Source organism: Lagenorhynchus albirostris, chromosome 8, assembly GCF_949774975.1.
Source record: "Lagenorhynchus albirostris chromosome 8, mLagAlb1.1, whole genome shotgun sequence".
Classification (NCBI taxonomy): Eukaryota; Metazoa; Chordata; class Mammalia; order Artiodactyla; family Delphinidae; genus Lagenorhynchus; species Lagenorhynchus albirostris.
Genome location: NC_083102.1, coordinates 8,804,218 through 8,829,579, shown reverse-complemented (window position 1 = coordinate 8,829,579; position 25,362 = coordinate 8,804,218). Strand labels below are relative to the sequence as shown.

Below are 25,362 nucleotides of genomic sequence, written 5' to 3'. Positions count from 1 at the left end.
ATATATATATATATATTTTTTTTTTTGGCGGTACGCGGGCCTCTCACTGTTGTGGCATCTCCCGTTGCGGAGCACAGGCTCCGGACGCGCAGGCTCAGCGGCCACGGCTCACGGGCCCAGCCGCTCCGCGGCATGTGGGATCTTCCCGGACCGGGGCACGAACCCGCGTCCCCTGCATCGGCAGGCGGACTCTCAACCACTGCGCCACCAGGGAAGCCCCGCATGATGATATTTTGACTCATGAGAAAAGCATGTTGCCACATTGCCTCAAAAAATAACATGGTTGACCACTTCCTCTTTCTAGAGAAGCTTTTATGCTTGGTTTTCCATGGCACCATACTCTCCTCGTTTTCTTCCTACCTCACTTGGATTTCCTTTTCCTTTTGCTCTAAATAGTTATCAAGCCTTGGCATGTCCTCTTAGGTTCTTGAGCCTGCCCACTTCTCTCACTGGATCAGCTCATTCTAATGTCATCTTTGAATATCATCCACATACCGATGGCTTATATATTTATATCCTAATCCCTGACTTCTTCCTGAGATCCAGACGCATATTTCCAACCTACCTGGAATCTTGACTTGAATGTCTAGTAGACATCTCAAACTTAAAGCTGAAACACAACTCCTGATTTTCTTCCCCAAATCTGTTTCTCCAATAGGTTTTAGTTTATTATATATTTTTTTAATGTTGGGAATTGACACCAAACACACTCTAATTCCCTTAAGCCAAAATATCTGGAAGCCATTCTTTTTTATTTTTCTTTTTTATTTTCCACACATTCTCGATTCTTCTTTTCCCTTACCATTGCCACCATTAGCCTTCACCGTAAAGTCCAGCCCAGCAGCATGTTTTCTAAGTCCTCCCATCCATCTACTTCACTGTACACCCACTGCCAACAGGGCCTTAAACACCTAGTCACCTGTGATTTTTTTTTTTTTACTTCTTCTCTTAGCCTCTGTACTCGCTTACAATTTGTTCTTCATGTACCAGTTATAGTGGTATTTGGTTTCCAACATAAAACAAAGTTACCGTTGTAATTTGATCGGAAGTTGTTAGGTATTACAAGCAGTGTTCATGAGAAATTCAGAGCATCTTATGCTTTCTGAATTACAAGAGGACATGTATAGTATAAATATGAGGTCAGTTACCCTCAGGCTGGTGAGTTGTGGGGTTTTTTTCTTTATATTGGTAAATTTGTTAATACAAAGCTGGTGTTCATTGGTACCTTAAAATATGAATATTCGGTTTCCTACAACTGTTTTTTATAAGCTCTGTGGTTATCACAAAGTTGAAGATTATGTTATTGAGGAATTAATCAACAACTGTCTAGTTAGCAATTCAGTGCCTTTATTTCTTGCTCCTGTGTTGTACGTCAGTAAATATAAAGAAAAATAGACAAAACAGAAAAAAAAAGGAAATGGGTTTTAAACTTACATTAGTTATTTGTCTCACCTGCACTTGTCTCTCATACTGCTCATTGCTTGACTCCTACAATCATTGGGTTTTAGGTGTTTTTCTAAGGCAATGTTTTGTGAATGAGATGGCTAACAAAATCATGAGAACATTACTTATCAAAGCACTTATGCCAAAAATATTATGTCTTCTTGTTACAAAGTTCCTCATCAAATACTATTATGACTTTTCTTTGAATCTTTACCATGGCTGAATCAAAATGTTGAGACATATCATTTGGACACCATATTCCATATGGCAACACAAACTTCTTTTTTTTTTCTTTTTAAGATCTTTATTGGAGTATAATTGCTTTACAGCAGTGTGTTAGTTTCTGCTGTATAACAAAGTGAATCAGCTATACATATACATATCTCCCCATATCTCCTCCCTCTCGCGTCTCCCTCCCACCCTCCCTATCCCACCCCTCCAGGTGGTCACAAAGCACCGAGTTGATTTCCCTGTGCTATGCGGCTGCTTCCCACTAGCTATCTATTTTACATTTGGTAACACAAACTGATTTTGTAACTAGGTTTGGAACCTGCCACAGACTGAATATTTGTGTTCCCCTATAATTCATGTGTTGAAACCTAACCCCCATTGTGATGATATTTGGAGGTGGGACCTTTAGGAGGTGCTTAGGTCATGAGGGCGGTGCCATTGTGATGACAGTATTCCCCTTATGAAAGAGTCCCCAGTGAGAGAGCCCTCACCTCTTCTACCACATGAGGACATAGGGAGAAGTTGGCCATCTACGATCCAAGAAGGTGGCTCTCTCCAGACACGGAATCTGCCAATGCCTTGATTTTGGACTTGCCAGCCTCCAGAATTATGAAAACACCCAATCTGTGGTGTTCTTATTATAGCAGTACAAAGGGACCCATTTCTTCCTGATTCTACTCCAGTAGGCTTTCTGTTATACTATATTGCCTCAATCTCAGACTATAGATATAATTCTATTTTGAAGAGTCAAAATTAGTGATTTGGTGGTCATGAAGATGTGAGACATTTTTCCTGAAAGCAGAACATGGTAACCCTGTAAAGATGTATAAAACATTTTGGTCCTGCTTTGTTTTGATATGTTTTTTTTCCTTTTTTCTCTAAATTGCCATTTGTTCCCCTGCTAGAACAGCCAATTTCAAGCTTGCCCTATGGAAAAACCCACTAAGGAAGTTCTTTGCAAGGAAAATTGATACCTTTATGTATACGAAGGTAACATCTATTGAAGATTTTACTAAAAGCAACTGTATTTCCAAGGCCCATTTGTTATATATCTCTCTCCTAGTGTTGTTTCCCTACTCGTTCAGTGCCTAGGGAGATGGAACTACTATTAATATTTTCTATTTATATCAAAATACACCCACTACATTTTTGGTGAGAGCTTTGTGTTGCCAGGTATATGAATGCCAAAAATCTTTACTAAAACAGATTCCGTAGTTACAGTAGATATTTACTGAAAAAGCCTGTTATGGTACTGTACCCCTTCATAAGGATAAAAAGAATTCTAAGCATGAATTGGGAACGACATAATGACTGCTGCCATCCAGGAACTGAGGTTAGGATTGAAATAAAAATTATGCACAGAAAGTGCTGACCTAAGAAGAGGAAGGCACTTATTATGCATGAGTTATGGGGAAGATCAGAGAACTCATAAAATACAGTTGAATTTGATCTAAAGGATATGTTCACTGTACTTAACTATATTGATCTTGAGCACAATCCCTTTGCATCTTCTCTCTAAAAAAATACAACTTTAGCAGAGAAAGTCTCTATAACCTATGTTTTCAAACATTTGGAAATGATCCATCCTAGTCTGAGCCTGAGTATACAAATTTGAAAAGTGGAGATAGAAGTCAATTTTCCACTTCAAGTCAGCAGAAATATCTGTCTCAATTATCATGATATGTCAGTGGAAAATGGCCTCATCTTTCTGTACTTTCATGTGGACCTAGCTTAAAAATCATTGCATATACAATAAGATATTTCCCTTGTATCATTGCATAGAACAGCTTTGCATTGTGCGAGCATCATTGTACATATAAAATTTGCATCCATCCATCACCAAATGACTGTCACTGTACCCACCACAGACAATTCTGCATACAGTCCTGCATATATTATTTGCATATGTCATTGACATGATTGCATGCACAATAACAGATTTTGTTAATGCACAGGCAGTATGTGCATTTCCTTTTGCAATTCTGCATTTCTTCCAATGATCTCTTTTATGGCAAAGCCTCTGCCCCAGAAAATAATGAGGCTTCAATAAAGAGATCCCTGACGCAGGTGGCAGGGAGATATTATTTGCATCCTGAATTATTTTGTTAATAAACAATAAACTATATTTAGTTAACAGTGAGAATATTTCCATTTTGTAAATGTATCTCTGGCCTTTATTCTTTCTTAAGTGAAGGAAACAATAATAAATAACCAAGCCTTATTTTGTACAAAATTCTAGCTGGAGCCTAGGTTTTTAATACATGAGAATCAATTTTGAAATTCACTTAATTTTAGCCACTTAGCTAAAAGCTGCTACCGAACTTAAAGGAATTTCCTACTGTGATGAGTTACATCTGAATTCTTTAAACTTTCACTTTGAATTGTGCATCCTGTCAGTCAAGTCTCCTGGGTACCTCTGGAGCGGACCAATGCCAAGATCCCCCATCCCTCGTGGAACAACTGAGAAGGTCCTTGCTCATTTCCAGCTCAACAAAATACACTGTCCACTCACTCTCCTGACCCCTGTTGGCTGAGTGCTTCCTGCCATGTTGGGCCGTGCTAATGCATAAGGAATAACTGTAGGCCAAGCAAAACTTGCTAAAGTGGAATTCTAGACAACTACTCCATTCCTAGTTTTGTCCACTTTGATTGCTAGAGTTTTGATACAGTCTAAGGCCCTTTTAAACATAATGGCTAAAGATTTAATTTATGAAGATTTAATTGATAACGGCAACCAAATGATATATTTTTAATGAAGAAACACATATTCTTGAGTGAGAATACGCTAATATTTAAATAACCTTTTAAAGTTCCTATTTCAACTATGTGAACCAAATGAGAAAAATCAGGGATGAGCAGTTTTATACCATTTCGGGTATTTTTGTAAGTGATCTACATGCATCAGTTTTAATAACACTTTTACTTTTTTGTAACTTCATGCTTCATATAAGCTTGCTATACAGGTATGTTCATCTTTGTGTACAAAGGTTTAATAAATTAGCTTTCATATAAAAAAAAGAATAATATCTAGAATAAATATAGTGAGTGCAATGGCAAAAATTCCCATCCCTTTTCATCGAAAATACAATGTAAATCACTAGTATTATTCAAAAAAGTTTTATTACAGATCCATTTATATATGTCTTTCATGATCTATGCCTTTCTTGCATAGATCCTTGGGCCCAAGATTTTTGCCCTCTTGTTTCAGGGCTTTTACTTCCAGAATGTCATTTATTTATCAGTTAGTCCATTCATATATTCACTTATAATTTAATTAATTCTTGCATTCATTTATTTAACATGTATTTATTGAGTGTCTTTATTCTTATGTCTAGGGAACCATACTTGGTGGTGGTTATTAAATGGTAAATAAAACTCAATCCTTGACTTGAAAAAGTTGGTTATCCTGAGTTTACTTGTGCACTTGTTCAGGATTTGTTTGGAGTTGCATGACTTAATTGATTTCTGCAGCTATATCCGTCTTTCAGTCTTCCCTGTAAATAGAGGTCAGATATATTTGATAACCTAAAGATGCATGTTTGAGCTCTGAAGCCCTTTTTAACCTATAAACTTATCTCCTTCGCCTCCACCAAACAATTTTTTGTGAGCTGCACAGAGAACAGTGTTTTTACTTTTCTTATCACAAAGAATAACATCTTGGGAATGATGACATTTTCTGTACGATGCCAGCGAATGTGCATTTGACCGGTTGGCAAATCGTTTCTAATTAATCATGTTGTTTTCAAAATTCCATAGACTTTAATAGGAATGCTTACCAGAGATGAAGTAAACAGTAGATTTACTAACATAAAATTGACCCCTTGCCCACATGTATCAATACGAGGTGAAGTTCTTCAGCATTTCTTACAGGTGAGGATCAAATAGCAGCTTCCTAGCAGGTGCACAGAAGAAACATGACTTCACTGACCCTGACTTTGTGGTATTTTAATTTACCTTTATTTTTTTCAAACGAGACCTCATTTCTATGCACATTAAAAGTATATTAGGTATCTGGTTTTCCCAGTAATAAAATGCTTATTCAATAAAGAATATTCTTGTACATTTTCCAAATAAATAGATTGTATCCTCAAATACAAAAAAAGTCAAGTAAAAATTGCTTATTGAAAAATTATTTTTAAAAATTCTTAATGACCGGCATATAGAAGTGCTCTGTAAATAATTGCTGAGTGAGTGAACCAGGAGAATTATTCACAGTAAAAATGGAAATGACCAGATTCTTTTTAATAATAAAAGTTATATATAGTCAAATGTTACTTGGCAATGGTATAAGTAACATCTCCCCTGATGTTAATAAAATAGATCAACCAAAGCTTGGATCATAACTGTTAGTTTAAAGGCAGTAAGAAATTTCAGACAACTTGATAAAAAATTCAACATAATAGTTTGTATTTCATTTCAACTTTCTTTGTAAATGAAATTAATGGGCATTGAGTCTAATCTCCCTGCCTATGTAAAATTCCCCTATAAAGAAATACTTATTATGCAGCTTTACTTGAGTATCCCCGGTAATGGAAAGGTCACTACTTTGTGATAATCCATTCTACTGTTGGTATTATTTTGATGTCTGAAAAATTGTTGCATTGAAGTCTGACTATTTATAACTTTAACTTTCCTTTCCTAATACCATCACCTGAAATAACACACACAAAGAGTCTGTTTTCTCCCAGTCATAGTATTTCCAGGACATTTAAAAAATAAGATCTTACATCATTTACACTATTTGGTAAGTAAATTTCAAAATTATGGTTCAAGATTTTCTAATCAAATGTAATTCTTATTTTTCATTAGACTTGTGTACAAGTTTCACTTTTACATCCTGGCCCAGGCTTACCTCCTGTGAAAATTTACTCTTCGTGATGAGAATGGAAATTGCTCTGTGTCTTCTATTTAGAACAGAAAGCTGATCAAACTTAATTTTGGGTTCACATTAGTTTCAACTCCTATCTAGCCTTAATGCAGTTTATGCGGCTGTACAGTTCTTATGTGTAGGTTTAATTTTTCTTCTCTCGTACAGCACAATCCTAAGGTAAAAATTGACATTTTCAAAAACAAATTGATATTCTTAAATCAGAGATCTTAATCTATAATTGACCTATAAAATGCCCTGAAAATATTTTATATTTTTGAAAAGTACATGAAACTAAACTTGCCCTGCAGTGTCTATTTCTTGCAACTTAGATACAGCCTCTGAAGTGATGAATATGTAAACAGAGGCCTAATAGCTGAATTTGCTTTTAATCTTTCCTAATTGCAAGAAATTTACCGATTCTAATGATGCAATTCATATCTGGATATTTTCAACGTTGTAAAGAGACGTCCCTGCAAATTTTCTTAGTGTAGTATGCTGGATGCTTGAAGGAACAATCATATTTATAAGGAAACTTGTTCTCCCAGCAAAGTATTTGTTTCAGATTTCTTAAAATCAGTTTGATATTCAATTTTCTTTTTTTTTTTTTTTTAATTTTTGGCTGTGTTGTGTCTTCGTTGCTGCACATGGGCTTTCTCTAGTTGCGGCGAGCGAGGGCTACTCTTTGTTGCGGCACGCGGGCTTCTCATTGTGGTGGCTTCTCTAGTTGCGGAGCATGGGCTCTAGGCATGCGGGCTTCAGTGGTTGTGGCTCGCGGGCTCTAGAGTGCAGGCTCAGTAGTTGTGGTGCACAGGCTTAGTTGCTCCGCGGCATGTGGGCTCTAACCAGACCAGGGCTCGAACCCGTGTCCCCTGAATTGGCAGGCGGATTCTTAACTGTGCACCAGGGCAGTCCCCAGTTTTCTTCCTTGGTCAAATTCCAAAATGAAAAGAATTTATGGTATAATGAGTAATCTGTGGGCAGACAAATATAATTGAGAGTATTGAGTTAAAAGGTAAAATCTTCATTTAGTTTAAGCAAAATATTAATTTCAAGAAGATGAGTTAAAAGTAAATAATTTTTATACATAAAGCATATATACTTTTGGAATGTTTTGTGTTGTTACATCACTGGGAAACTGTACATCTCTAGTCTTTTAAATAGTAGAAGTTGGAAATTAAGTTATTCCTTCCTTTTCTGTTACAAAGCATAAGCGTCTTTGGTCCCTTCAAAGCAATATTGTAAGATTAAGTCCTCTTAGCATTGTAGGTACTCTCTTTGAACATTCTTAGTTTTTTAATTTTTTGAAAATGTCAAGCCCATGAGGTTGAGCACCTTTTAGATGTTTTATAGCCTATTGTCCTTTTCTGTGAACTGCCCGTTAAGGTTCCTTGCCCATTTTTAAAATTGGGTTGTCTGAATGTGTCTTATTGATTTGTGGGACTTGTTTATACACTTTGGATATGAGCATTTTCCTTGTTATATGTTTGGAAATACCTTCCCCCAATCCATGTTAGCCATTTCACCCTCTTATTAATGTCTTTTGATAATAATCTCTAATTTTAACATAATCCAGTTTATCCATCTTTTCCTATATAGCTAGTGCTTTTGAGTCCTGTTTAAGAAATCTTTCCTAACCCCAAGACTATAATGTTATTCTCTTAATTCATCTTCTACAAGCTTCAGTGTTCTACTTTTCACAATTAAATCTAAACATTTTTAGCTTGATCTCAGTATAGTATGAGGCAGGGCTACATTTCCCTTTTTTTCATGTGGATATCCAGTTGACCCTGAATATAGTATTGAAAAAATACCTTCTTTCTCTATTTTCCTATGCTACCTTTGTCACAAATTAAGTGCTGATATACCCATGTATACATGTAGTTTTGTTTCAGGGATCTATATTTTGTTTATTTGGCCTATTTGTCTATCCTTGCACACATAAAATTTTGTCTTAATGTACAGTAGTTTTATAATAAGTCTTGCTATCAACAGAATGAAGGTAGTTATCAAGAAAATGCAAAGTAAACCTGCAATGAGCCAGAATGTCTAAACTAAATTTAAGACACAACAACAACAAAAAAGAAGGCTAACTATGCCAAGTTTTGGCAAAGATGTGGAACAGCAGAAACACTTGTGACACTACTGTAGTGTATTGGGCGAGGGGGACAAAAATCAGTTAAACTACTTTGGAAAATTGTTGGCAAAATAGACTCAATTTTAAAAATACAAACATTTTTGGACACATAATTCCACTCCTGGGTATATACCCAACAGAAAAGCACAAAGACGTGCTGAAAAACATGAACACAAATGTTGATGGCTGTATTATTATTCATAACAGCTCCAAACTGGAGATATACACATGTTCAACACTACCCTAGAATAATGGATCAATAAAGAGCAGTACATTACACAATGTAGTATTAGGCAGCAAAGAAAATGAAGAGTCTACTGCTAAACACAATGCCATGGATGAATCTCTGGGGCAGTTCACTGGGGAGGAGAGAGGTGACCACGTTTGGAAAAGGTCACAATGAGAACGTCTGTGTCACTGGCAATGGTCTCCTTATAGATCTGGGTGGTGATTATATGGTTATGTTCATTTTGTGATAATTCCTAATACTAGATGCTTGTGATTTCTTTTTCTATTTATGTGTAAAGCCTTAATTAAAATGTATCAAAATGTTTGAATGCAGTACTGCAAATATAGTATCATAGTTAGATGCCATAATTTTAACACTGCATTACCCATCAAGTAAATTAAGGTTGCATAATTATTTCTAAGCATTATGCACCTTAATAATGAAGTTGATAATGCATTTGTTCAAAATGGGCATTTTAGGTTATCATTGACGTTAAAACAAATTTTGCTAGGAGAAGCTCAGATTTCCAGCTGGTCAAACATTTAACATCATAATCCAGCTAGTTACTGTATTAGGTCTCTTTTCCAGCTTTATGTAACTGACAAATTTCATGAGCATGTCTTCCATGTCTTAGATAATAAAAATATTAAAAATGACAGTATACAGAATGAAAGCCTGTGGCATACCATTAGGACCTAGCTTCAAGTTGACACAGTCCTTAATCAACATATTTGGGGCATAATTATTAACCATTTTTGAACTTAACCTAAAACTGCTATGTCCCAGACCACATTTTACTTTTTTATACTTATCAGAGATATTGCCAAATGCTTTGCTAAAGTTAACTTGGAGGACAGTGATGAAATTTACTGTCTCCTATTTAAAAAAAAATGTGATCAAAACAGGAAATCCTTATAACCCACCAACACCACCCTCAGTATCACCAACCCCCTAGACCATTTCCCTTTTATTTTAAACGTTCATAATCCACACACCTGATTTTGAAGAAGAGCCTTCTTGTTTATTGTTTTTCTGAGTCCTTTGTTTTGAAACTTTATGTTGTTTGTTTTTTGGAGGGGGTGTTATTGTTTTTTGTTTGTTTTTAGCTACCTTTACTTTTCTGGCAGCTCCTTTGATAAACATTCAAGGAAGCTAATGTTACATTTATGAGTAAAACCAGTCCTTTGAGATATAATCTGAATGTTTCAAAAAGTTAAAGCAGCTATGCTTCTCTCCTTATGTCCTAATTTGTCTCTGGAGGTAATTTCCTATACTCTGATAAAATCACATCTTTTTTCTTCTATTTTGTTTCAAAATTAACATTTACACTCTTTTGTTTTAGAATTATTTTATTAGTTTATTCCATATTTTAGGAATGATGGTGGCATGGCCGTTTTCCCTTCTCTAGCTCATGACAGACATTAATTAACGGCCATGGCTCTCTTTTCTGGCTACCTCCAATCAACAAGTGTCTATACTTGGTTGAAGTATATTTATCCTACTTCAGATAGAACTCATAATGCTATCTGGCCTGCAAGTCTCCTTCTCAATTTATTCTTTACATCTGATACATATTTCGCAACCAGTCATTAAAGGTAGTTCTACCCTTAATTGAATGTTTTTCTACCTTTTTCTGTTAAATTAGAATCGAGGCTTGTATTCTCTGGTGGTGTTATAACCATCTGCTTCGGCATCAGGTTTATACAGGAGCCATTTATCACTGGAAAAGAAACTCCAGGTCCTCTCTTGAACCACACACAAAGTTTCTCTTTGCTTTCAGAGGTACTAATTTACAAATTACAAAGCGGAAATGTCTATCACAATTATAAGCTATCCTTGAGTTTAGAGTGTTGGTTTCATCCATTTCTCCAAGTTCTCTATTATAATTCTTTGCTCAAGTAACCCCAGTAGCGTGGGCATCCAGCATGCAAACACCAGTATCTTTATAGTTCACACACACTCACCCGCACACATGCACACACACATATATGGAGGGAGAGAAATGTGTGTATGTGAAAGAGAGGAAAAAAAGAAGAGAGAGAGAAAGAGAGGGAGGGGTGGAGGGAGGTGAAAGGGGAGAGGGAAGTAGAGAGAAAGAGGAAGAAAAAGGGGGTGAGGGAACAGCCTCCTAGTGTTTAGGGAAGAGTAGGTGTTCTATGTAAGTACGTATCTTTCAAGTCACTGTAACAATTTATTAGTTATCTAATTTGGTTCTATTATTTCTAGATAAGAGTTATTCTTAGATAATCTTAGAAGCTAAGAGTTTATGAATGTTCAGTATCTCCACCTCGTTTACCTCCTCTTCTACTTTCCACTCAAAGCTCAAAGCTCAAAGCTCAAAGCTCAAAGCTCAAAGCTCAAAGGTAGTTCCTTTGAGCTACCACAATATTCACTGGGAACACTTTTGCCCTCTTTCTTAATACTCTCCATGATATATTGGGGGAGCCCTTCTGCTCTCTTATATACCATTTCCTGAGGTTTTTGTCATGAAAGAGGTATCATTCTTAATGCTTGGATCAATAGAGGTTACCCATGTCACAAGCCAAATGAACAAAGTAATCAACTTCCCCAAATTAAATGCTAGAGAGATCAAAGAGAAACAAGAAACTTCTCATCCATCTTTTCACCATGTTCCTCATGAAAGCCTGACATTTGCCCTCTCCTTGACGCTAATCACTATTCTCTCCACATACCTTTCTGCTAAGGAATAAGTTTTGACTTACATTTTCATTGCTTTTAGATTTTTTGCTTCCCTTAAAGTTGACAATAAATTCATTTTTTATAGTAATGAGATAAATGGGATTAAGTAGCTGTATGTTAATTGCTTCCTTATTGAAAACTTGTAATGTAGCAAAAAATGGGTAACTTAAGAAAATTTATTCTGGATTCTTTTTTTTTTTGGAAAAACTACCTAGGGGACATATTCTAAATTTCATCAATCAAATGCACATATTTTTCTCATTTTAGTCACAGTAATATTTGCTTGTTTACTTCAATGACCAAGTCACCATTTTAATAATGCACAGATATAACTTTATGTGCAGTTGGGTATAGAATTTTGCCAAAGTTTGGAATTATATATCTAACAGATAAGAAAATGTATTTATGATCTCTTGATGGCTAGGTATATTGTCCATCTATGGCTTCTCCAAAATTTTACAGAATTCTCGGTAAAATAGACATGTGGATGATATATGAATATTGGAAATATTAGATGCTACAATAGGAAAAAAACAGCATAAAAATAACAAAGTACAAAGCAGGGGCAACTAACCCATATTGTTAGTGAGCAGATTATAAGGAAAGTGGCTCCAAGAAAATATTGTGAACTGGATTTCCCAGGATACAAATTCTGAAATGGAGAAGCGCATGTAGGAAATTTTTTAGGGAGTACCTTCAGGATGAAAACCTGTGGAAGAGAAGGGAAGGAAGCAGAAATAGGCAGAGGAAGTAGTTGAGATGCAATGCAATCTCAATGGAAGTTTCAACTAATTCCTCAGGGACCTCTGAGACCGTAGTGACCCTTAAGAGTTTTCCCAAGTTGGGGCAAGGCTACTGGCCCTTTATAGCCCCTGGTTGGCCCATCCTTGCATCTGTCCAGACCTAGGAAGGGATGTGACCTTGTGTAAAATGCCTCTTTTTTTTACGAAGGAAATTCCTCAAGGGGAATTACAGCTAACTACTGTGTTCCGACAGCACTCTAAATATCTGAAAGAATAAGTCCCAGTCATAAAGGAGAGCCAAAATGGCATATCACAGCATCCACTGCAGTGGTGATGTTTGGAGTGAACTTGGTGAACCTTGAAGGAAAAATAAGAATTCCCCAGGATAAGTTGAGGGAGGATTTGTGTAGGTATAGAGGGCATGTTCCAGGCATGTCTTTTGTGTGTGAAGGCGTGGGCCATTTATTTCTGGAGGCCATGAGGATCAATTGAAAAATATTGGTCTGGGAGTAAATATGATTAATTTGTATTTTAGAAACATCATTCTTGTAGAAGTGTGGTTTGAAGAAATAGGAGAATGAAGACTGAGAAAGTAGTTATGAGGTAGTTATACACACTTTCTATAGAAAGCATGTATGTAGACTAAATATATACACACACATTATATACATAAATCTTTTAAAAATGTTTTGGAAGTATAATTTAGATATAGTAAAATGCACAGATTTTAAAATTTCCTCTCTTTTCAGAAGTTGATCTTGGGCAGAGGTTGACACATTACAGCCCTCCAGCCAGCCCCCGTCTTTATTAATAAGGTTTTATTGGAACTCAGCCACACTCTTGTTTCTGGATCTTCTATGGCTGCTTCATGCTACAACAGCAGAGTTTAGTAGTTATAAGAGAGGTAGCATGGTCTGCAAAGCCTAAAATATTCAGTGTTTAACCCCTTACAGAAAACGTTTGCAAACCCTTGATCTAGGGTTTAATGCTTCAGGTAATACTGTATCACTTCAAATGTAGCATAAGGAACTCAGTACGGTATATTTATTTCTTGCTTCCTACCCTTTGTGCTATTATGGTCATACATTTTACTTCTACATCTGTTATAAACCCTCTAATTCAGTGCTACTATTTTTGTTCTAAACACTCAATTATCTTCTACAGAAATTTTAAAACATGAACAAATATTTTATATTTAGTGACATGTTTACCATTTTCAGCATTTATTTCTTCATGTAGATATGAATTTCCATATGGCCAATTTTCCTTGAAGCTAAAATTTTGCATTTCTTATACAGCATACCTATTGATGATGAATTCTCTCAGCGTTTGTCCTAAACATCATTATGTTACTTTCATGTTTAAAGGATATTTTTGCTGGATGTAGAATTTTACATTGACACTTTCTTGTTCGTCTCATCATTTCAGATATGTCGTTCCCTTGTTCACTGGCTTGCATTGCTATTGTTGAGATGTTATTGCCCTCTAAACAGTTTTAAGATTTTCTCTTTGACATTGTTTTTTTATCAGTTCTTTATGACATGCCTTGGTGTGTTTTTCTTTGTATTTACCCTGCTTGGCGTTCAATGAATTTCTCAGATATTTGGGTTCATATTTTTCAACTATTATTTCTTCAGATGTATCTTTTTCTGCCTCAGTCTCTACCCTTTCTGCTTTTCTTACCCCATTTGCATGATTGTTAAGATATTTAATGTTATCCTACAGGTTACTGAAGTATTGTTCATTTTTAAGCCTTTTTACCCTGTCTGAGCTTTGGTTTGAAGGGTTTGTATGGACCTGTATTTAAGTATACTAATGTTTTCTTCTCAGTTTTCTAATTTGCTGTTAAGCCCATCCAGTAAATGTTTTATTTCAGGTATAATTTTTAGTTCAGAAATTTCCATTTTGCTCTCTTTTGTTGTTTCTTTTCTCCATTAAGGTTTCATATTTGTTTCATCAGTATCTATATGTTCTTGTTCAAATATGGAACAAATTTATAATCTCTGTTTTAAAGTCCTGATCTGCTTATTTCATCATCTGTCATTTTTCTGTCTATTTCTATTGACCGACTTTTCTCTGGTTATGAGTCACATTTTACTGCTTCCCCAAATATCTAATATTTAAAAAAATTTTGTACTGGACATTATGGATTCTATTTTGTTGAGTTTCTTTCATGTTTTCATGAAAGTTTCATGAAAAGTAAAGTCTCATGGTCTTCCTTAATGGAGTGTTGAGTTTCATTCAACCGAGGAGTTAATTTATTTGTGGGTCAGATTGATCTTTTTTCATGCTTGTTACCAGCCTTTGTTCAGATGTGTCCACAGTAGGATTAGAATTAGAATCCTTATTTAGGATTAAATTATTCTACTCCCTTTCTGAGATCTCTACTGAATGCCTAGGTTTGTTCAAGTTCTCTCAACCTTGTCCAGTCTGAAATCAGACTACTTACAGCCCTGTGCAGCCTCTGACTGTGGTTCACTTCAGATCTCCCCTCACCTGGTCTAGTGGAGTCTTGGTCTGCAAATACACAACTTAGTATTCATTCAGCGTCTGAACTGCAGAGACTCATTGGTGACCCTATGTACATTTCCAGAGCCCCTTCTCTGCACAGCTGCCCCCTGCCTGGTACTCTGTCCTATAAATGCCAGGTTCCTCAGGAGCTTGGATTCTGCTCTGTCTCCATCTCAGTGATGCTGCTGTGCCTGTTTGGAATAGTCTTCCATGTGCCATGATCTGGAAAGTGAACCAGGCAGAAAGCCAGGAAGCTGGCAGGGCTCACCTCATTTGTTTATCTTCTCTCATGGATCAGGGTCCAATATTCTCTGTTGTCCAATCCCTTAAAAGGGGAATTGTATACATTTTGTCAGTTTTGTAATTTTTTTGTGGTGGGAGAGCTATTCTGTCATGGCTGAAAGCAGAAATAAGCCATATAAACATGATGAAATGAATGATATATCAGTGATGATTTACAAAATGATCTTTATTAGCATACTCCTCATAAAATAAATTATTTTATTGTCAGCATTTAAATTCCTTATTTGAAAAGTGATGCACATGTTTTGATATACTGTATATTGGATAATTTGTTGAATATTTTTCCATTATTTACTCCCATTAGTAACCAAACTTACTCAAAAAAAATATCGCCTCTTAGCACTAAGCATTATGCCATATTTTCTGTAATGTATTTATGTACAACCATAATTATTTTACATAGTGCTATAAATTAGGACTCTTTTTGTTCTATGTTAGTGTTATTTTTCTAATAAATGTTTTTTGCATTCTTACTATTTGCCAGTCACTTATTTTATTTTACCAAAAGAAGTTTCACTTCATTTAGCGACTCAAATTATTTTCCTAGAAATGTGTTTATCTAGAGTCATCGGTTGTCTACCTCTTAAGTGTTAGTAAATGTATTGCCTGATTTACTATATATCTTAGTTCTCAGGAGTCCAAGGGCTTAATGCAATATTAGGCCTCATCTTGAGAACTATACTAGCATTCTTTGAACTCTGAACTTTCTAAAGTAAAATATATTGTAGAGTTGTGTATAATGGCTTTTTGTTTCATTTATGGTCTACTAAAAGATAAACCCTTACACGAGGAAATAATAGATTGTTACATATCTTTTCCTAGTGACTTTTAGTTGAAGAATTCATGGTAAATTGATCAACCCTCAGCCAATTAGACTTTGACATGTACTAATAAGACCTAATCGAGGAATTATGAAGACATTTGCTCAGGAGAAAATGAGCACATAATTACACCATAAGGAGGCTAGAGTATCAATGTTATCCAGCTTTAAGAATATTAGTTGAAGTCCCAGTGGCATCTAAAGGACAATTCATAACGTGTCTGTGAAATATGGTACTACCAAGACAATTAAAAGATGCAGAATGATCCATTGTCAATTGTAGAATTTCAACATTAAATACCTATTTCACCCTCTTGTCTCTACCTTATTCAGGTGCTGGGGGATGGTCTCCATCAGACAGTGACCATTATCAATGGCTTCAGGTTGACTTTGGCCATCGAAAGCAGATCAGTGCCATAGCAACCCAAGGAAGATACAGCAGCTCAGACTGGGTGACCCAATACCGCATGCTCTACAGCGACACAGGGAGAAATTGGAAACCCTACCATCAAGATGGGAATATCTGGGTGAGTCATTGTCAGAAAGGCAAAGACATAGAATTGAGTTGCAGATATTTGAAAATGGTAGCAGACTCCCGTGTGTCCTAGGGCTGGGGAGCAGCTTCTCGGCTCCTCCCAGCCCTGGTGCAGCCTGGGGAAAGGCTTGGGAGTAGCCTGGTTGGAGGTTCATCTTGCTATTTTTGTTTCTTTGTGTTTATGTCCTCGGGCACTTGATGAGAGAGAAAAGAAATGTAAGCAAAGCAAAAGAAGGTGGGAAAATGAATCCAATCCCCAATATGCCCTACCCTGCCCCACCCCGTGCCTTTCCTTAGTGGTGGAAGACCCTTATATTGTAAAGTCAATGTGTCCCCTCCCCCAACCTCTGGTGTATTTCACAGAAAACGAAACCACCCGATAAAACTGTGTTGAAACCTGAACAAAAAAAGAAAAGTATCTGGTAAATAATGTAATGATGATAGAACATTAGAGTTCTTTAAGCACAATATTTCAAGTAACTATATTTTTGTCTGTAGAACAGATCTGCAGTGGCACACATTGTATGCAAATTCTGAACTGTGAATTAAGCAAATAGAATGAAAAAGACATTCTCCTGACTTAGGTTTCCATTTCTTATATCTGCTCACACTTATTTGCCTCACACTGTTTCTGTTGAAGATATTTAATTAAATCTTTAAAGGACGACAGGTAAGAAGGTCTATTGCCAACAGTGCTTAGAGGAGCTAATGGACACAGGGCAGGGGGACTGTGGACTCTGAAACGGTTCACTTCCTGCTGGAAGCCAGCCCCAGTCCGGTTTTCTGTTTTGTTTCAATGAGGGCCTGTTTGGTTGAAGCACCACTTCTTAGCTATCTGTGAAGAGAAAAATAAGGTAGAAAAATAGTTTTCTTTTAAAGAGAAAGCAAATGTAAGACCAGCCATAGCTCTGGAACACATCAGGCACCACGATTAGCATCCCCTCCCCAGTGTTAAACGTTTTAAAATATTACTAGTCCTCACTCTGAGGTGTGTGCATTTGCCAGTATTTATCTATTGAAACCGCTGAGAAGCTATTCATTCATTCATTCATTCTTGTTGATTGAAGAAAGTTTCCTTAGGCTGCAGTTTCTATTCAAGGTTTAGGGCAGCAGGTCTCAATCTGGGCTCTCCATTGAGTCACCTGAGAAGAATTTAAAGTATGTGGATACCAGGCACACCCAGACCTATTATATCAGAATCATGTAAGTAGAAGTTATATTAATGACACTGATATTTTTCGAAACAGAGATCTTCAATTTGAGTAAACTATTGAACTTATGAAGAAATAATTTAGAGGAGTGGGAGCAGTGATTTGTGGTAAGAAAAGAACATTCTCATATTATAGTAGTAGTTTAAACCCCTATTACAGATCTATAGGCACTTTATCCTTTTATTAGGAGAGAAAAATATAAAGTTTAATCCACTTACTCTTAAAATTATTTTAATTAAATTGGAAAGTTGTGTATATTCACTCAAATATTCACACCATATAAATAAATTATTCTAAAATACTAAATGTTGAGGGATCTATTTTAGTTTAATTATTTTAAAAGGCAACCATAACCAAAATCAAGTAAAACCATCAATACTAAACAAAAAGAAGGAGGAATGGGAGGAAATTCTTTTCAATTTATGTATTAGACAGAATGCTGGGGATTTTCAACCTGACCAGGGCCCGCTCCTAGAGAATTTATATCTTAAAGATCCTCAAGCAATTTTTGTGAGTATGCAGAGTTTAGTGCTCCAGGCTTGGGTAGGTGGTCATTTCCACAGCAGTATCCAGTGATCGTAACTGTCATGTGAGATAAGTTTATAATATCCTGATAATCAAAAGTACGTATGAGAGAGTAGTCCTTGAGAAGTAACTTCTATTAAACCATGATTGTATGGCAAGAACATTTGTATATTGGGATGTGTAAATTGTAGGAAGCAAGTAGAGGACAAAATTTCTCTTTATGGAAAGTCTTCATCTCACAATTAAGATAATTTAAAGTCTCAGGCATAATTTATAGAAAAGTGGTTTTCAACCCTGGATACACAGTGGAACCTAGAAAGCTTTAAGACATGGATGTCTGGGCCCTACCTCCAGAGATTTGGAATTAGGTGGTCTAGGCATTGAGATTTTAAAGCTCCCCACGTCATTCTAATGTGCGGTCGACATTGAGAACCATATTCTAGGTTGGTTTTCAGCCTGTAGGTAAGGTGGGGATAGAGGAGATCAACTGTGAAAAACAATGGTAGAAGAGAAAAATTAGAAAGGAACTTCCTTAAAGTTGAGCAGAGAGAGAGAGACTGACCAAATGACTAACCAAACAACAGACCAAACAACTAACTGGGTGTAGATGAGTGGGGCTCAGATCACAAACTCTTCCAGGAGAGCATTCATTATTTTCTAACTCTCTGTGGGTGCTAACTGAAAATGCAATTACTTGAGTGGCTGCAGCCAGACTCCAGACTATCTTTCAGATTGCTGTTTCTGTAAAGTCTTCATCCCACAGTTGAGAGAATGTCAAATCCTCTCCTATCATAATGCACTAAGGTAGCTTATAAAGATGGCTGCTCTAAAGATCACTGCTAAAATGCAGTGGTACTAGAGCTTTAGTTATCAGACACTTAGAAGTAAGGGAGGGTTCCATTCTGACTAAATACAGAGAGGTAAGTGAAAAGAACTAAGGAGGGTGAGTTGGACTCTTCTGGTCTACATAAAATGCCAATGGTTGAGTCAGGGAGACAAGGTCATTCAGCGAAAGTATTACAAGTTGTGGAAGTAGGCTACATCGACATACTGGACTCAGCCCTTTCTGATGGTGATAAGGGGTATATTGCTATTGTTTTTTGCCTTTCTGGTGTTCATTTTGTCGCTTCCTTTAAAATCATGTATTTCTCATTAAAAATGAGTATGTGGGGAGCAATGAATGATTATTTCTAGATGAAAATATAGTGAGCTAATTATAAAATTTTAAAAATCAAAACAAATTTGAGACACAAACTAAACACTGTAAAATATACTTAAGTGCCAATGAGCCTGCAACATAATTTACTTTACTTTAATGATCTATGATAGAAATATTTTAACCCTCACTAATCTAAAAAATAGTCCAGCACTTTGATGTATTCTAAAAGAGATAAAATTTGTTGTTTCCTAAAAGTTCTTCAGTACTTTTGAACTTATGTCTTAACATGCACTAAGTGATTAAAATTTAGCACTTACAAATCTCAACCAAAAATATACTGGGCTTAAATTTATTAAAAATGGTAATCAAATATCAACGTTTCTTTTACTCCAACTGTTTAATGTAATGTATATTGCACTTAAAAGAGTGAGAGAGTGGCATGGACATATATACACTACCAAATGTAAAATAGATAGCTAGTAGGAAGCAGCCACATAGCACAGGGAGATCAGCTGGGTGCTCTGTGACCACCTAGAAGGGTGGGATAGGGAGGGTGGGAGGGAGATGCAAGAGGGAGGGGATATGGGGATGTATACATATAGCTGATTCACTTTGTTATACAGCAGAAACTAACACACCATTGTAAAGCAATTATACTCCAATAAAGATGTTAGAAAAAATAAAATAAAATAAAGGCTAGTTAAAAAAAAAAGATTTCTCACATAGATAAGATTGGATAGCTTTTTGATGGATAACACCTTATACAATGTAAAGTTTCAGAGAGTCAAAACATTTCAAAGTTGATGAAGTTTTAAGGTTGCTTTTCCTATTTTTTCCTAAAATGATTGATTACCTGAGAAGAATGCAAAATAATGTAAGTTCAATCACTGAAATACTGTTTTTAACAAATGTCAATGGTTATTCTTTCTATGATTGTAGAAATGGACAACCATGACCAATTTTATTATAATATTTTTATTATATGTCCATATGGAGATTCTGAATTATTTTATGACCATTGGATGATATGTTAAAATAAGTGAGGAATAGGTCATGTAGATAAGAAATTATGACAGTCTCACAAGATTTTAAAGTCATGAGTCTCATTGTGGATGAGAATGGTTCTTGAAAAGACCTCTGAAGAATACTTTAGCTGAATATTTAATACTCAAATATGTGAGTTGCTAAATGTGCTCAACTAGTCAAGCTTCTTATTCCTCTTTGATAATACTAAGCATAATAGACTCCTTTACACTTTATCCTCAATGCCATTTCCTTCTATTTAGCATTTCCTTTCTAATATAAAAGGAAAATATGTGCAGGTTGGTAAAATTGCCAAAACTTAATTTGCATTTACATATTCCACAAACTCTAATTTGCATACTTTTCAAGGTATTTTCAGATTTCCTATGTATAATCTGTTAGAGAGAAAGGAAGTATTCTTATATAAGCATTTCTTATCAAAAGTCCGTTGGGACTTCCCTGGTGGCGCAGTGGTTGAGAGTCCGCCTGCTGATGCAGGGGACACGGGTTCCTGCCCCGGTTCGGGAAGATCCCACATGCCGCGGAGTGGCTGGGCCCGTGAGCCATGGCCACTGAACCTGTGCGTCCGGAGCCTGTGCTCCGCAACGGGAGAGGCCGCAGCAGTGAGATGCCCGCGTACCACAAAAAAAAAAAAAAAAAAAAGTCCATTGAACATTAATTCAATAAGAATTCCAGCACGTTTTTCCAAGTGGCTGCATTTAGTTTTGCTTACGTAATTCAGTTACTGGTTTTGAATGTAGATATTTGGAGCCAAAATAGGAAATTGGAGTATTAATAGTGAATGCCTTCCTTACATATTATTATTGTTTTTTAGGATAGTAACATACTACAAATTTACCTGCAATGTAAACAGTTTTTCTTTCTCTTTTTAAAATTGTCTTTAAATCGTGAGAATATGCTTATATATTCCTAATTCTTTTTTTTAAGCTGTTTTAATCCCTTTCATTAATAGTGTCAGAGTGGGATCAGTAATCACTGAATATATTGAAAGGAAAGTCCCACAGAACAGGAATGTTTTATTATATTTAAATTACATAGTTAGATCCTTATCAATAATATAGAAATATATAATTTTGTATTCTCTAAGCAATATTAAGTAGAGTATTAATTTCCTAGATCTGTTAAAAAAAACTCAGATCTCTTTGTTGCTTACATGCTCTCCCCAAATACACACACACACACACACACACACACACACACACACACACACACACACACATATATACACGCACATAAAACTTAATTGTTTCTAACAAATTTGAAACATTTAAAAAATCTGGAAAGCAAATAGTAGTTAACAGATTAATTTAGTAAATTCTTTGATTTTATGAATATCAAGTCAATAGCGGGAACATGTATTCTCTACTTTTTTTAACCAAAGAGCCCATCAACCAATATTTGCATAGTAAACATTCCCAAAACATCCTTCTAGGTTAGCCTACCACTAGGTACTTGGAAAGAGAAAGCCAAGATATGGATTCAAAAGGTCTGAATTCAAGTATCTGGGCTCATTTATTTGGTTTATAAAATCGCAGAAGTCCCTTGTGCCTCAAATTCCTAAACTGAGAAATGGGAATGATGCCTTTTGGGAGATTTAAGTGAGATTATGTAAGAAATTTTGCAAACAATAAGGATTTAGAAATGTGTGTGTCATCAATTGCCAATCTTAGAAGCATTTTATAAAACTAGTGTAGTATTTGTATTCAGTGACTAGAGTCTGTTATAATGTCCAGAATTGTTAGTCTCCCTCTGTCCTTTCCAGATCCAATTGACCTCTGTTTACCCTTATTCATGATTTAAAATATCTGAAAATATTGTAGATGAAGGAAACATGACAAAGTAGGAAGTGGAATGTGGACAAATCTCTGGCATATTTTCCGATTCACAAATAGAGTGGCCATTGCTGGTGCAGTGCAGGCTAGACTCGTGAGGCATGGCTGGTAGACCTCGCTCTATGCCAAGTGCATTGCAGTGCTTGAAACAAATTGTTACCATAATGATGGCCATGTGTCCAGTGAGCCATGTAAAGGGACAGTGTTTAAAAATGAATGGATTATTCTGTCCTATCTTTTCAACCATTTGTTGTAGTGGTTGCACTAATTTTTCAAATCACTTAAAAAATCTGTTCCAGTTATAGATGTAAAACATAACTGTTTCACAGTTCAATAGTGTACTTAAATTCTTTCCAAAAAATCTAGAATTTTTCCTGCATATGACCCTGAGGAAGACAACTATCCCTGTCACTTGCTTATATATCTTCCATCAGATAATAACCGCCTCTTCTTCACTTAGGACAATAAAGGAATTTTTTCACCAATAGATAGGAATTTCCCTTGCTTGTTTATGTACACAGGTGCATCGTTGCTGTAAACAGACACTTGGGGAAATGGACCAGGCAGGCATATTCAGAATAATTTTATAGACAGTTTATTGAGAAATAAAACATATCAGAGTAATCTGCATTAAACCCTTTCTGAAATGACCCTTGATATAAATAGTGTAAAAAATCTTCAGGAATTGTATGGAAGAAAATAATTTCCAAGGTGAACTTAGAATAGGCTTCTTATTTCTGTGAAATAGATTATTCTATTTACACCTCTCTTAGGACAGGTAGTGTTTTTAAAGTCTCATGAGTTTTAATAAGTTGAGTGGATGGTCCAGATCCTTTTGCATATACTGTAATGCTTCTACTAGTGAATTTTGATCACCTTTCTAAATACACATTTGTATTGTGAGATTCTCATTTTAAGAGGTAATGAGATTTTTGTCTTGTGTCAATTTGTGAGTCACTCACTATTCTACACGTATACACGTATATAGAACCATTCTAACCAACATGGTTATGTGTTTAGTTTTTTTCCAAAAATTTGGAAGATAAAAATTTTATTAATAATAGTGAATATATTGTTGGCATACATAGTTAGGAAAAGGAAAATGATATAATCTTATAAGATTTCTTACAGACAATGGAATAACAGTATATAATCCTTCATTCTGTCTAGTGTGTTTTCCATCTATGAGATAAAAGAGGATATATGTAATCATTGTTGTAATTTTTTTAAGTATATTTGATTGCTGGGAGAGCTCTCTGGAAGGGGGAGTGTTCTCATTAAGCATACGGATATTCTCAGGTGTTTTATTTTACTCTGGACTCAAACAATGGAGATGCTAATATTTTTCTTATCAGATCAAGCTTGGATTTCAGTGACATGAAGCTAAATGACTCCAAGCGAATGCAAATTTATATAACATATTGATAGATAAGTACCTACAAATATATTGAATAAATATTTTAAATAACTATCAGTTCCCTCATTTAAAGTGCATGTCTCTACTCTGCTCAAGTGATAACTTAGTGGAATTTAGAGGAACACTAGGAGGCCTGTAGGGGGGATTTAGAGCACAGTAAACCATGCTGCTCGTGTGGCTGCAGCCCCTGAGAGGCAGTGAAAATAACAGCCCAATGGTACATTCTGGAATCAGACCACGCAGGCCAGTCGTCATAACTAGGCTACATAGATCTGTGTAACTTTGGGCTGTTTCCTTAACCATTCTATGCCTAAATTTCCTCATCTATAAAATAATAATAATAACTAATTCACCTTCCTCAATAGTACTTATCTCAATACAGGTTATTGGTATAAATTGATAATTCATAATGAAGAGTTTAGAACAATAATAGAACAATTATGAAGAGAATTTAGAACAATAATGAAGAATTTAGAACAATAATGAAGAGTTTAGAACAATGACTTACTCATTTTAACCACTTAATTGTTATTTGACTTTATAAATTTGTGCCTTCCGGATATATTACCATAGTATATTATATTGGATTTATTCTTGAAAATTCAAAAGAGCCTGTTACTTTCACTTTACAGTAGCTTTTCTCTATTAATGCATTGGGAAGTGCATTATATTACATCTGTGCATCTCAGCCTGAAATGACTAATAACTCATTTGCTAGTATAATTGAGAATGCAAACTTAATTTATGTCATTTGAATTGTGATCTTATTAATTGTCACATGGAGTTCTATGCATCACAGTACAAATTGCATCTGGACAGGTCTTTCACATACTTTTTTATTAAACTTCAGTGAAAATATGACCATGATGCTTCCCTTAAATTAGTTTAATGAATTCACTTTTATTAACTTTGGAAATCAAGGAAAATAACCTATTTTTGACTACAGTCCTCCTTCCTATCTTCCTAGGCTAGTTGAAAAGAATAAGATAAGCAGACTCCAAAACAGACTTCTAAGTGTTCGCTGAAACAGATTCTACTGGTTAGCCGTGGAGGTAGAGAAGCTGCAGATGGAGTGCGAGGCCTCTCGGAAGCCAGATGCTCAAAGATGTCTCTACAGCAGCAGCAGGAGCATCACCTGGGAGCTTGTTAGAAATGCAGAATCTCAGGGACCCACCACAGACCTTTCAAATCAGAATCTACAGCTTAAAAGCATTCACATTAAGAACATGGGATTAACATATACACACTACCATACATAAAACATATAATCAACAAGGATTTACTGTATAGCACAAAAACTATATTCAATATCTTGCAATAGCTAATGATGGAAAAGAATTGAAAAAACGAATTGCATGTATATATATGTGTATATATACATATATACATATATATGAAAAACCAAATCACTTTGCTATACACCTGAAACTAACACAGTATTGTAAACCGACTATACTTCAACTTAAAAAATATACACAAGTGATGTGTATACACGTTAAAGATAGAGTGTGTTGTTTTCAATATTTGAAGAACTCTTGTGAGAAAAAGGACTTAAAATTGGCTCCTGTGTTTCCAGACCAGAAGGCAGATTTGGAAGAATTAAAATTTGCAGTGCAAATTGCAGACAGATCATGAAAAGAGAATCAGCTTTGATA

At 35.6% G+C, this 25,362-nt stretch overlaps 1 protein-coding gene across 1 annotated transcript in view; it reads left to right on the top strand.

Annotated features, from left to right (window-relative positions):
• CNTNAP2 (contactin associated protein 2) overlaps positions 1-25,362 on the top strand; it is a 1,428,051-nt gene that overhangs the window by 49,601 nt on the left and 1,353,088 nt on the right. The window contains exon 3 of the mRNA XM_060157549.1: positions 16,318-16,511. Within this exon, the coding sequence (XP_060013532.1) occupies positions 16,318-16,511 (194 nt within the window). The remainder of the gene's footprint in view (positions 1-16,317; positions 16,512-25,362) is intronic.